Source organism: Lissotriton vulgaris, chromosome 5 (assembly GCF_964263255.1).
Source record: "Lissotriton vulgaris chromosome 5, aLisVul1.2, whole genome shotgun sequence".
NCBI lineage: Eukaryota > Metazoa > Chordata > Amphibia > Caudata > Salamandridae > Lissotriton > Lissotriton vulgaris.
This window is the reverse complement of record NC_141693.1, coordinates 983,136,930-983,151,761: the sequence shown is the minus strand read 5'-3', so window position 1 is coordinate 983,151,761 and position 14,832 is coordinate 983,136,930. Positions and strand designations below refer to the sequence as shown.

At 46.6% G+C, this 14,832-nt stretch overlaps 1 protein-coding gene across 4 annotated transcripts in view; it reads left to right on the top strand.

Annotated features, from left to right (window-relative positions):
- The window catches only part of EDRF1 (erythroid differentiation regulatory factor 1), a 346,290-nt gene that overhangs the window by 34,076 nt on the left and 297,382 nt on the right, over positions 1 to 14,832 (top strand). For all 4 annotated transcript variants that reach the window (XM_086922577.1, XM_086922576.1, XM_086922575.1 and 1 more), the window contains exon 2: positions 10,897 to 11,093. In XM_086922577.1, the coding sequence (XP_086778703.1) occupies positions 10,897 to 11,093 (197 nt within the window). The remainder of the gene's footprint in view (positions 1 to 10,896; positions 11,094 to 14,832) is intronic.

Here is a 14,832-nt window from a genome sequence, read left to right as displayed (position 1 = left end):
TGACCACTACGCAGTCATATTTCACTATATCGTAGCACATCTGGCCTCCTTGCTCTCATGGGGCCATCAGTGTATTTTTAGGGAGCCTCCATATCTTTTCTGCCCAGGTAAAAGAAATGATAATCTTTCAATTCTAGCACTTGGCTCGTACTAGGCAGTACCTAGGAATTGTATAATAGTCATGCTAGCATATTCATTTTAATAACACTGATCCATCCCAACCATGAAATGTATAGTTCAGATAAATTTGCCAGGTCTGCCCCTGTCTGTGATGTTAGGGATGGCCAGTAGTTTTTAGCCCAGTTTTTCTATTGAGTTCCTAATATGAAGTCTTGAATATTTATTAAATGTTTCTGCCCATTTCATCTGACACTGTCCTTTTAGCATCTGTACTGTCTCCAAAGGATGTTAAACTCTCTTAACTGCCCAATTGCCTCTTCCCATGCACCACTTAACAATCATCTCCACACATCCCAGTCTTGAACTATGTGAGACTGCCACCATCTTGGAGTCAGACCACAGTTGAGCTAATTAGAAATCGGGAGGCTAAACTATTCTTGAGTGTGCTTGAGTGCACGGTGTTCATAGCCTTTGTAAACTGGCTGCTGGTTGTGCAGGGCTGAGTTCCAGGGAGTAGTACATTAGTGCGTTCCAATAAGATCACATGGTATTTCATACCATTTTATACCACTGCCCGACCAATATAATTTTGTTGAGATGTTTCCCCTTTGTTTTGTACCCTTTTTTGTACCCTTTTTGATTTGTTAAATAACAGGGCCACTCCTTTCTTTTCATTATATGACCTAATTGCATTTGACATAGGTTTTTCTGTATTGCTGCCGGTTCGCCTTGACCTTTTTAGATACTCAGTCCACCTCTCTAAGATGTCACCCATGCTCACTGCATCTTAGCGGCTGTTCAGTCCTTCCCTGTCTTTAAATATTTCTGGGTATTTGCCGCCCGCCGTGACTCAACCTGACTTTTCAACTTGCCTTAACTTCACAGGTATATCTTCGGTATATACGCTACCATTGTTATTTCAGCTACTTCATGTGCACTGCATATATGACCACTCGTACAGTGTTGACACTGTCAGTTCACAACTTCGACCTCCCTTGTGAAGTTCTTATTGAGCCTTATACGGAACGGATCGCCGTCTAACTATGCATATTTTCAACGTATTTGTTTGATCCTATTTTTCTATTTTGAACATTACTTTTAAAACACAAAAAAGCACTCCTATCATTCTTCTGGTACTCATACACTGCTCCCACACCACTTAACTTATTATTAATCCCAAAGACTAAACCTAATGCATTTACCAATGTTGGTTTACCTCAGTTTTAGCATTTTTCAAAGAGGTAGCCCATTTTTGTGCTTTCCACCTACTTTCAGGTGGAAACCAGTGAGAAAACCATTGGGTGATCCAGGAAAGCTAAATATTTCTGAAAAATAGACCATTATGAATTTAGCAAGGGGACGTGTAGATCCTTCGAGGTTTTCCCAAAGGAACTAAGGGGGTTTATTTAGATGTTGGGTGGGAACCCCTACCGTCTGGCCATCTGTGGCGGGCCCACCGGTAGACAGCCCTTCGGGCTGACTGCCACATTAGGAGCAGGCAGTCAGACCCTTTAATCTCGGAGGATGGACTGCTGCCTCCGCCAGAGGTTTATTGATCCCACTGGGGTGGTAGCCTGAATCGTAATCTAGAATAGAGGTGGGGCCTGCTCAGGCACCACCATCCGGATTACAATGTCCATTGCCCACATCCTTTTCATGGTGGTCCCACCTCCATGAAAAGGCTGTCGGAAAGGGACTTTAGGGGCCTCCAGTATGGCACCTGTACCCTGTGGGCGACTGCTAAGTAGCCAGGGGGGCACATGTGGTGCCCCCAAACATTCATCCACCATGTGCCAGACACCACATGGTGCTTGGCAACCGGTGCATGGATGTTTGAAATATGGCTTTTGACTCCTTGTCGGCAGGTCTTAAATTCCGCTTTGCATGGATGTTTGAAATATGGCTTTTGACTCCTTGTCGGCAGGTCTTAAATTCCGCTTCGATGGCCGACTGCCATTGTAATGAGCCCATAAGTGTTGAAATAAAGAAAGAATGAAAATTAGTAGGAAAAAAGCAGCCATTCGTAACAACATTTTCATCTGTAACTTTTTGTCACAATGGGTGATTTACAAAAGCAATGTACCATTGCGTTTTCTAGAGACCTATGGTTGAGGGGATATATAGGGTTTATAGGTTCTCCAAGGACACAAGCTACCCAGAGCCAACGACTGAGCTGCACTGTACAATGTATCTGAAAGAAACAGGTTAGTGTTAGATTCCTTACCTTAGAATATCCCCAGGCGTCAGACTGGATCCGGAAAGTTTTGTGTAGCAGTACCCCTGCGCATCGGTAGGCATCGTCTGCGGCTCCGCATCTGGCGTCGTGGTCGCCGGGATGACGTCGTCAGAGTACTTATACGCCGCCCTCGCGCGCTGACGTCAGTTCTTCTTTTTTCCGCGCCAGCAAGCGCAGATCCGGGAAGAGCAGTACTCCTAGTCAATTTTTGGCTAACTTCTCGAGTCGATCCTCGACTCCGGTGCCGATAGGGATGCCCGGGTTCAAACCCTGCGATGACTATGACCGCTTGATGTCGGGGACCGACCCCCACCGTCGGTGCCTTTACTGCCTCAGGCTGACCACGATGACAAGTCGTGCCCCGACTGCCGGGCCTTGACGTCGAAGGATAGGCGGGAGCAGTACCGTAAGCAACTCGAGCTCTGGCAGTCGGCCCCGTTCCGCTCTAGGTCCCGGTCCAGGAGGAGGTCGAGGGACCAGTCGCGGGGCCACAGTCATCACAGCTCGGCGAGTCTATACCACTCGTCGGGCTCCAAGTCCTCGGGTAAGTCGAGGCACAAGAAGTCAAAGAAGTGAAATCGCTCTTCTGATTTCCGCCCCCCTCGCCCCCCCTCCCCCAAATGCGTCCGGGGGTTCGGGCGACACCGCCCACGCGGCTCCGCAAGCACTGTGTCCAGCTCCACACCCTCCGGTCCCTGGGCTCAATGCAACGCCGGAGGAGATCAGCGCCTTCCTCATGGCCATGAGGTCACGCTTCCCTCAGTCGGGTCCCGCCGAGGCGCCTTCGGGTTCATCTGGGGGCCCAAGCGGGCCGGCGGCTCCGGCGCTGTTGATGACTCCGGTCCCAGCGCCGCAGGGCCCCTCAGGATCCAGGCCTGGATCCGTGACGATGCCTGTCGACCTTACGACCCCTCAGTCGGCTCCGTCACCAAGAGTGTCTCCCCTGACGCAGTCCCCGGACGCAGTCTTCCCCGATCCCCACCCCAGTCCGGATCCGGAGTCGGACCGGCGCTGGCTGGCGCTGTCTTCGCCGATTGGTGAACCCTTCACCGACTATCCGGCTCCATCATTTATTCCTGACTTTCAGGAGATGGATGACGAGGGGGATTGGGAGGGGTCTGCGGACCCTCTGGCACTGCAGTGCCAGTTACGCCAGGACTGGGCAGACGAATGTGGTTACGGAGGAGGGGGCTGCTTACAGCATGGTGTTGACTAGGGCAGTCAAGTCCTTGGCCTTGGCTCTTGAGCTCCCAGTCGCCGCCGACAGGACTAACCTCCTCACTGAAGCGCTCAAACCGCAGGCAAGCTCCTCAGAGCCTCTCCTACCGTTCAACGAAGCCCTCTCTGATGTTCTGTTGGGCACCTGATCCAAGCCCTCTACAGGCCTCCCTGTAGATCGGAACGTGGCCCGACGCCACCGCCTGGCTCCGGGCGACCCCAGTTTCCTGTACATTCACCCCACCCCGGAGAGCCTGATGATCCAGGCCTCAACCTCCCAGACCGCATTTCCGACTGCCTCTCCGGATCGGGAATCCAAAAGGTACGACCAGTTCGGCAAGAAACTGTTCTCCTCACTGAGTTTGGGGTTGGGGTCTGTCAACACTGCCTGCCTTTTGGGCCGTTACTCCCACTCTCTGTGGGATACGGTTGCGGAAGTGCTGCCGCAATGCCCGGCGAAGGTCCAGGCAAAGCTTATTCAAGCCCTTGCAGAGAGAAGGGATGCAGCACGCTATTCCATTTGGTGTGGACTGGATACCACGGACTCACTAGGCAGGGCGATTGCAACGACGGTGGCGGTTTGCCGCCACGTCTGGCTGAGGTCCGCAAATTTTTCAGGCGATGTCCAAGCTTCCCTTATGGACATGCCCTTTGATGGCCGTCGCCTCTTTGGTGACAAGGCGGACAGTGGCGCGCTGGAGCGTTTCAAGTCCTTGGGCGACTCCAGTGGGGGGCAGGGTTCGCCATCACATCGGACAGGTGGGTGCTGCAAATCGTCCGAAGGAGCTACTCCCTCCCCTTCGAGGCAACCCCTCCAGCCATGCCACTGCAGTACCACCGCATGTCGGGGGATCATTTGCGACTTCTCCAGGAGGAAGTTACGGCCCTCTTGGCCAAGGGGGCCGTCAAGTGCGTTCCTGGGCCAGAAGTAAGACTTGGTTGCTATTCCCACTACTTTCTGGTACGCAAGAAGGGCAAAGGAGGCCTACACCCTATCTTGGACCGACAGAGCGTCAACGGCTTCCTCCGGAGAAGGAGAAGTTCAAGATGCTGACTTTGGATCAGGTCCTAGCTGACCTGGACCCAGAAGACTGGATTGTAGCGTTGGACTTGCAGGACGCATATTTCCACATCCCCGTCCTGCCGGCCCACCGGCGTTACCTGCAGTTCATGGTAGGCCATGAGCACTTTCAGTTTACCGTGCGCCCCTTCGGCCTTGCCAGTGCCCCACGGGTGTTCACGAAAGTGATGGCGGTGGTCGTAGCTCATCTGCTCAGATTAGGGGTTTCGGCGATTGGTTTTTGAAGGCGTGCTCGCCCCAGACAGTCGTCTCCCACCTCCAGACTACGGCTGAGCTTCTGCACTCGCTGGGGTTCTCCATCAACGTGCCGAAGTCACACCTGTGCCTCTCATAAGCTCCTTTTCATCGGAGCGGTTCTAAACTCTGCGCAATTTCTTGTTTATCCCCCCGAACAGCGGGTTCTGGATATTCAGGCTCTGATTCAGATTTTTCAGCCTTTATCCCGAGTCTCGGTCAGATTGACGCTGCGGCTCCTGGGGCTGATGGCCTCCTGCATCCTTCTGGTGCATCACGCCAGGTGGCGGATGGGGGCTCTGCAGTGGGACCTGAAGTTTCAGTGGGCACAGCATCAGGGCAATCTGTCCGACCACGTCCAGATCTCGGAGGGCACTGCAAGGCAGTTGCAGTGGTGGCTCACGAACAGCGATTGGGTCACGAGCAGATCTCTCTCCCTACCCCAACCGGAGCACGTAGTGGGGACGGATGCGTCCCTCCTGGGATGGGGGGGCCACATGGGAGAGAGGGAGATCAGAGGCCTCTGGTCTCCGGCGGAGACCCGGCTCCACATCAACCTTCTAGAGCTGCGGGCGATCAGGCTTGCACTGAAGGCATTCCTTCCCTCTGTCCGGGGAAGTGTAGTGCAGGTGTTCACGGACAACACCACCGCCATGTGGTACTGCAACAAGCAAGGCGGGGTGGGGTCGTGGACCCTTTGTCAGGAGGCTCTGCACCTCTGGACATGGCTGGTTCAACACCTGGCAGGTTCCCTGAACGCCAGGGCGGACAAACTTAGCCGCCGGTGCATGATGGATCACGAATGGCGTCTGAACTCTGACGTGGCGCAAGGCCTCTTTCAGCAGTGGGGAGAGCCTTTGATAGATCGATTCGCCACCTAAGAGAATGCACAATGTCATCAGTTCTGCGCGTTGGAATTTCCAAGGCGGCACTCGCTCGGAGACGCTTTTCGTCGCAAGTGAAGCTGCGGCTTATTGTACGCCTTTCCGCCTATACAACTTCTACCCAGAGTGCTGAAGAAGATCAAGCACGACCGGGCCCAAGTCATCCTTGTGGCTCCAGACTGGGCACGAAGATACGGGTATCCCGAGCTACTCAGCATGTCGGTCGATTTCCCCCGATTCGTCTGCCTCTTCAGAAGGACCTTCTGTCGCAGCAGCAGGGGACGGTCCTCCACCCGAACCTGTCCGCCTCCACCTCCATGCGTGGAGATTGAGCGGCGGCAGTTGAGGCCATTTGACTTGCCTCCTGAAGTCTGTGATGCGATTCTGGCAGCCAGGCGTCCCTCCACAAAATCGGTATACCCCTGCAGGTGGAACAAATGTGTGGCATGGTGCACAACAAAAATTGTGGATCCTCTTTCTGCCCCCCCTTTCAGAGGTTCGCCTCTTCTCTTTCTTGCCCAGCAGGGCTCTGTTCTGGGCACTCTTAAGGGCTACCTCTTTGCCATTTCTGCCGTCTTGAGGCTTCCTGATCAGCCTTCTCTTTTCAAGTCCCCTGTTGTAAATAGATTCTTGAAGGGCATCACTCACATGTTTCCTCCTGTTCCTTTCGTGATGCCTCAGTGGGACTTGAACCTTGTTCTAACCTATCTGATGTGTACTCCCTTCGAGCCACTTCACAATTGCCCTCTTCGTCTTCTGACTCTTAAGACTGCATTTCTGGTTGCCATCACCTCTGCCAGGAGAGTGAGTGAGCTCCAGGCTATATCTTCTAAACCTCCTTTCCTTTCTGTCCATCCAGACAAAGTTGTTTTAAGAACGCGTCCTTCTTTCCTGCCCAAGGTGGTTACGGCCTTTCACATCGGGCAGTTCATCACCTTGCCCACTTTCTTTCCGCATTCTTCAAAAGAGGAAGAGAGTCTCCACCGTCTGGACCCAAAATGTGCGCTCTCCTTCTAGCTTGATTGCACACGCCAGTTCTGGGTGGATGACCAGCTCTTTGTTAGTTACGTGGGCGCAAAGAAGGGACGGGCGGTGCACAAACAGACCATCTCTCGGTGGGTCGTGTTGTGCATCAAGTTCTGTTTCTCCTTGGCCAATTCCACTCGTGCCACGCCGGCTACTACTGCCCTGGGTCGGTGAGTCCCCTTGTAGGACATCTGTCAGGCAGCTACGTGGGCCTCGCTGCACACGTTTGCTAGACACTACTGCCTGGACAGCCAAGTTCGGAGAGATGGCTTTTTTGTCCGTTCCGTTCTCCAGGGCTTTCTGGTGTGATCTTGGTTCGCAGACCCACTACCGGGGTTGGTATTGCTGGGGTATCTATTCTAAGGTAAGGAATCTAACACTAACCTGTTTCTTTCAGATGCACTAGTTACTTACCTTCGGTAACGATATATCAGTAAGAAACAGTAGTTAGTTTTAGATTCCTTACCGCCCCACCCATCCTGCCCGTTCTGCGAACCGATATCTAGGGTTAAGGACATCCCTTTCAGGGCCCTAGTTTCATGGCACCATTGTCGGTCTCTGTCATGGCTCTGCGTTCCTGGCGCGGAAAGCTATGTACAAGAACTGACGTCCGCGTGCGAGGGCGGCGTGTAAGTACTCCGTCATCCTGGCGACGACGACGGACGTGGAGCCGCAGACGACGACTACCGACGCGCAGGGGTACTGCTACGCAAAACTTTGCGGATCCAGTCGGACGCCTGGGGATATTCTAAGGTAAGGAATCTAACACAAACTACTGTTTCTTACAGATATATCGTTACCGAAGGTAATTAACTTGTGCTTTTTCTTTGTTTACCTAGTATTGACTAATTAATATGGTGACGTATGTAGAGTGAAAATGGGTATCAAGGAAACTTATGTATTTCTGAAATGGACATAAGATATGGAGTTCAAGAGCAGTGGTTATTTGTACATCTCTGAATTTGTGGGTCCCCACACTAGTATTATTTAGAGGGTATTTTTCAAAATATCTTCTTTATTATACACTGGCTTAGATTTGGAAGGCACAAATGAAGCAAAATCAAATTGGTAATAATAATATTCTATCCTCCCACATGTCTTATGATAAAATTGTTACCTCACTTGTGTGTTTAAGCCTAGTGGCCGCAACAGAAATGGTCCAAAACGCAACATGGACACAGCACATTTTTTCACTGAAAAATTGACCCTTTTTTTGCATTGTGGGTAGCTGTGAGTTTTGGGCCATAGTTCCTCTGGCACCCAGGAACACCTAGCAAACCCGAATATTTTTGAAAACTAGACACCTGAAGGATTCCAGGGTGGGGTGACTTGTGGGGATCTCACTAGGTAATTTTACTCGGAAGCCCTTGCAAACACCCAACTTTAGTAAAAAACAAAACACACACTCATTTTCCTCACATTTCTGTGACTGAAACTTTTGGAATCTACTGGGAGCCACAAATGTCCTACTACCCTGAGTTCCCACATGTCCCCCCTCTTAAGTGGGTGAGATAAGGGGCCACAACACAAAAGGCCCTAAAGCTCTACTTTTATAGATACACAATATGGATAGCTGTGTTAATTGGAGCCTTGCGGTGGTGCCACCCATGCAAACATATGCACCACAGCCATATTTGAAAAGTAGACAACAAGAGGATTCCAAGATGGGTTACTTTGCATGGATCCCATAAGGGTCTCATACCCACAATGCACTGCACACCTCAAACTTTACCTAAAATCACTAATTTTCCTTACATTTCTGTGATAAAAACCTCTGGAATCTGCAGGAATCCACAAAAATCCTACCATCCAGTGTTACCACACTTGTGTTGATAAAAACGCTGCACCACTTGTGTGGCTGAGCCTAGTGCCCACAACAGGAACCGGTCAAACCAAGATCAATGGGAGCCCATGCTAGGGGACTCCCATTGACCCGGGTTTGATCCGTTTTTGTCGCAGAATGATCTAAAATGATCCCTCCTGACATCTGTGCCCCTACTGCCTACCCTGAAGCTTCTTCGAGATAAAGTTATAGTCAGTTTGACTATATGTCCTGTGGACTGAGGAGTAGAAAATTATAATCTCTTTCGCTTGGGTGTAGATAACAGCAAGAGTCAGTTCGCCCTTGATCAGAAATCAACTTCTTCAGGTGCTTAGACGTAGCTGTAGTGTGTGGTGAAGCGTGCACTTACCTGTCGAGTTCATGGCTTCATACGATATTTATGTCTCCTCCTAAAATTCGGCTACCATTTGCTTATCCTGTTTGGCTCCTGACAAGAAATGTTTTTGATGTTAGTTAGGGCATAAATATTGATTAATGTGTTGCTTTCACTCGGAAGTTTATGTTGACTATTATGTGGCCAATTCACAAGGGTAAATTTATATGTGAGTAAATCTACATGTGTAAAGTTTATCTTATACTTAGTAGTACATTTACAGCTTTTGGTTGTTCACCATTTCCGAGGGTAAATGTAATTTTACACTGTGTAATAAATGTACAACTTTTCTTTGTTTACCATTACCGAATTTAAATGTACTACAAAGTGTAGACTTGCGTGTCTCCATCCCCTGGTGCTGGGCGGGGGTGGGGGTCAAATTCACAAGTCTAGAGGTACTACAGCCACAAAGGCAGCTTAAGTGCAGCATCACAGATGGCCAACTCCTGGTACTGTAACATCCCCCTCAAGAAAATAATGGAGGTAGGGACTTAAAATAGAACTTCATAACAAATTAGGTAAAACTAAACACATTTATTTTGACCTTTTTAAAAATGCATATGAAGTAATTATAAAAAATATAAATAAAACATATGTTATGATAAATAGTTTAATAACCTTCTTTAATTAAAAAATGCACCTTCATTTTTCACATAATTAATTCTGTAAAGAACTTTTTGTAATTTTTAATACAATAAATACCAACAATTTACCTCCAGCTTCTCTGATGTGTGCATTGCTTATCCACCTAGAGACTCAGTCTTCCTGCTCTGGGATGCTGGGGCTGCTCTCTGGGATCCTTTTCATGTTGTGATTTCGATCTCTACCTGGGGTGTAAGTTGTGGCCACGGGCTGTGTGCACACCGTATGTGTTGTGTTTGCAGTGTACTTGAACCTCATGGTTTCACAACTCTGGCCTGTCTGGCTCCTCATTCTCCCTCCTTCACTGGGCTGCCAAGTGCGCTCTGCAGTGTAGAAGTACGACCTCTTTCCTGGAGCCACACCTCTACCATTTCCGATCTCAGGCAATTCCCACTTCCACCTATCTGCAGACTGATAGGGGGTCTCTATGCTTCTCTGCTGGAGGACGAGGGATGGAGCAGTAATAGCTTAGTCCTGCCTCTTAAGTCCCTGGGTTGCATCCATACGAGCCCTCGCTCTCCCCTTTTTGTTTATACCACAATAGAAGTTCTACAGAACCCAATGGTCAAATTATATTCAACTTGTGTTGAAAGGCTTCAATCAATTAGCATCTATAATCAGTCTCAGCAACGCCTTTTTTGACTTCTTTTACCAATTGACATTAAAACTTTGAAGACCAGCACTGAAAAAGAGGTCTTCCCTACAAACCACTGTCTACTCAATTTCTCTAATGTCTCAAATACTATTCTCCACCAAGATAGTTAAAACAAGAATATCGATAGCCATAATAAACTTAATGTAGAACAGTGTTCTTTAGGTGAGTGACAAGATGACTAGCGGTCTACTTTCACACCTCACAGGATAACTGAGGCAGCAATCCTGAATGTAATTTACACCTTGTCTAGATGCTGGATTATATTAGACTTTTAATGGGCTGTAGATCATCAAATTGTGCCTGCAACTCTAACTAACATGATCTAAGGGTTTGACTTTTCAGCTGGAGGACTGTGTTCTTTCTTTCCAGTCTACAGGCTTACATCTCTATCCACCGCTGGAACTGTTCTTTCAGATTTCTCTAAAGATAGATTTGTTAAAATATTCACACAAAAGCACCATACTATATTGGTGAACATTGCACTTCAGCAGAAAGTATTAGTTTTAATTACAAATTTTCAGTTTTATTCACAGTGAATGTTTATGTACTTAAAAATAACTTTTCTTTTGTTCTCTACATACCAGGAATCCATGTTGTTTCTTGGAGGTAATGAAGTGAAGAGTACTGCTGTGGTGAAGTACTCCACTGCACCGCCTGCTACAGCATTTGCTCGTCTTCAAGAAAAGACTGATTTAAAGTTGCCACCAGCCAACTGGTTACGTGAAAGTGCAAATCTCGGACCAAACATACAAGGCTGCAGTAAGACCAAACCGTTTTCAAGGTACTAAATAGTAGCAAACACTTCTATAAAAGAGTGTCGCAAACCACCTTTTTTAAAGTTATCAGTAATGTCACGTGGCATCATGATTATGGCTTGGTTAGTAGCAGGTGACAAAGACTGATGGAGACTATAATGTTCTATGCTATGTTCTGTTACTTGTCTTCTGTCTTTTAGAGACTGGTGAATCTGTGGATGGTTGACCCACATGAGAGACCTGGTATATATCATTGTAACACTATCACCTTTGACTGTAAACAATTGTAGAAAATAGGCTATTTGCAGGGAAGATTGTGTGATATGAATTTGGACAAGCAATATTGATGTTCAAGTCAGCCAGCGAAAAGGTACACATACTCTGAGGAAATTGCCTAAATTGCTTAGGTTGCATATAACCACTCTTTTGTTCCTGGTCTGTCACCTGCAAGCGTTCATAGTAATCCCTGGTTCTATTGGTGATCATTGTATTATTGTATATCATTGGGATAATTCTACCTCAGTCCTGCAGTCGATATCTGGGCGAGAATAAGGCCCTTTGTAAAAAAATGTGCATGAGCTATTGATGCTCTGTACTAGATCCCTTGGATGCTTACTTCTATGTACCACTGTTCAGGGAGCACTTGCATGTTCTTTATCCTTTTCTGTGAAATCGTCCATGGGTCTTTTAGGTCCTTGCGCTTTTGTTAGAATTTTTAACTCTAGTCTTCTCAAAATAACAGCAGTATTAGCTGTTGATGAACGAGAAGAAAGTCTTAATGTCTACCTTTCTCTTATTAACCTGCGTATCGTATTGGAGAGAATTGTTGGGAGAGATATTGATGGTCAGCACAATAAAGTCTCTGTTGACCACAATGGTCCAAAAATAGTTTGCTTTGCTTCACTCTAATGCACATGTGCTCCCATCATGGAAATGTAAGAGTTTTGCCATTAAATCTTCTGCATTTAGAGTTCTTAATGTTATGCATCATGAGCGTGGCTTCTCTTCAGTCTCTGATTCCTTCCTAAATTGGTATTCCTTTTAGCCATATTTACTTGATCAATTGTAATTCCTGATTGTCATGAATCCGGATTACATGGTCCCAGGCCGCCAGGATGGACTTGTCTTCAAATTTGACAAAAGGGGGCGTTTGCCCTGGGATGCTGTACTGTGGAGCCCTTCACTCAGAGCTAGGCAATCCTTTTTTAGCACTTGACTCTCAGGGTTGCAAGGCAGAGCAGTCCTAGGTTTAGTCAGTAGAGGGGCTAGAGTCACAGCACTCAGCAACACAACTTTAAATAAATTGCTGTTGTTGATGCTTTTTCATATAAAAACAAAACGTAGTTACTATTACTAAATACTGCACCCAAAATCACAGATATATACAAACAAAGCAGGTCAAGATGCCTATGGCGAGACCCTTTAAAGGGCGTCACACCCAACAGGGGCGCACACTAAAGAGATGTCCACAGAAGAGAGCTCCTCCTAAATGTACCCTCTGCTGAAGGCTCCTCTAATGGTTTGTGCACTAGCAAGCCCTGGACCCTAAACCCACCCGCAGTACCTAACACTACATACTGGATACAGTCAATAAAGTTCAAACCTACATACAGGCTTTGTCTAGGTGTTTACACAATAGTAAAAAGCTGAATTCTGAGATACTGTTATTGTTAATAAGGATGTCAACGTTCAATATTGTGAAGGGTAAAAGTGTTTTTTTCTACCTTTATATCCAATAGCAAAGCAACCCCTAGAACCAATAGCACGGGTCATGTAACGTGGACCCCTAAGACCTAAACTTTGAGCTCTAGGAATGCTTAAAAAAAGACAAAGAGATTATGTACATTACCTCTCCTTTCGCCTAGGAGACCTATGTTGGGGTGCTTTTAGAAACGCAATGGTGATGCTCCTTGACCTAATGGGGAAACCACCGCTGCTCCTGGTCAGTACCCCAATCACACTAGTAAGGTTTCTGCGGTGCCCCTGCTATGAAGGAGCACCGCAAGCCATACATGCAGATTTTAAGATGCGGCCTTATAGGGCACACCTTTCCTAAGGAAATCTCTCTTCAGCCGCTATGGGAAAGCATATTTTGTGTTTTTGAGCACTCGTCAGTGCAGAGATCTTTTCTTTTTCCCCTGGATGCCTAATTCTCAACTGGGGTAGTGAGGGAGCGGGGTTTTCTGTATCTCAATCTTCTGGTGTAATCAATAAATAACCTCCATCACTGGTCCTATCGACCTTTGTTGATCGGCAAAGAGCGATCATCTACATGGATACATTGCAAACAATTATTAAAGACTTCTAGTACAGTCAATTAAGAGAATTAAGGTGAGTTAAAGGGTTTTACTTACAATTAATTTAGATTGTTATTGTTTAAATATTAGTCTTTAGATGTCGACATTAAAAGTTAATATAATCCACAATCGATATTTGATTATAAAGTAGAATATGATATTAGTTATAACGACAGTTTATATTGTAGTAATACAACAAGCATGGTTCATAAAGGTAATTCTTTAATCTAAGTAAAATTGGAATAATGAGAGAAAAGGTGTCCATTCAGATACCCAGTAAGGAGTTCTGATTATAGAAAAAATACATAGGCATAAAGTCTTTCCATAATAAGCTGTAAAATATTCTCAGCTCAAAATCAGCAGATAATCAAATGAAGAGTATAGCAACCTCCAATGATGAAAATTATCCAAAACTCATGAGTGAGTCTCCAATCGGTGTCAGGGAAGGAATCCTGCTTCCGCTCTAGGAACATGCACTAATAAAAACACACAATATTCTATGTTGCAACATTATTTTCTTTCTTATACATTCTCCAATAGAATTTCAGCAAATTCCTGGGACTAGGCAAACTCCCCATTTTCTCAGACTTGTACAATAAATAGACATTAGATATTAGACCTTTAAAAGTTATAGTTTGCATTCTGTGTTCCAGACTGTTCTTCTCATGACGCATCTGCCTGTTGCCTCTTCTCACCCCGGTGAGAATCTCAGTTGTCTAATACAAAACAAGTTCCTAGTCGCGAACTAACGAAATGCTTCTGGAAAATTACAACATCTACAGTAAATACAGAAAAACATGTTGTGCAAACAATGATTAAACATGAAAACAGGCCTTTAGAGTTAATGCATTATTATCAGTTAACATGGTATTGACATTTAGGGTCCTATGACTATAGTACCAATTAAACCACCACCCCATTTCACATCAAGGAACTGGAAAAATCTTAACATCCCTGAATTTTCCACAATGTTAACGGAATCACTGCAAAACACCTACTCTGATCCTGACATAGCATCCAATAACTATCTTACACACCTCACCCAGGCATGCAATACTTTCGCCCCCCTCAAAACTTCCAATAGAAATCGTCACACCCCATCAGCACCTTGGTTCTCGGAGGATCTCCGTAGGCAAAAACAACACTGCCGAAACCTAGAAAGGAGATGGCGCAAGCATTACTATCCATCCGACAAATTAATTTATAAATCAGCCTTGACCAATTATAAACAAATAATCTTCACTCAGAAGACTAACTATTTTGTGTCACAAATTAACTCTGCACAAAACTCCACCAAACAATTGTTCCAGGTAGTGAACCAGCTCTCCAATCCCCCGGCACCCCCGGAGGACACATCCCAACAACTCTGTGACTCGCTTGCCAAGTTTTTTACAGACAAGGTTATGTCAATCTTTAGCACTTTTTCCCCTTCCACTCACTCTGGGGCATCAATATCTTCACCTGACCC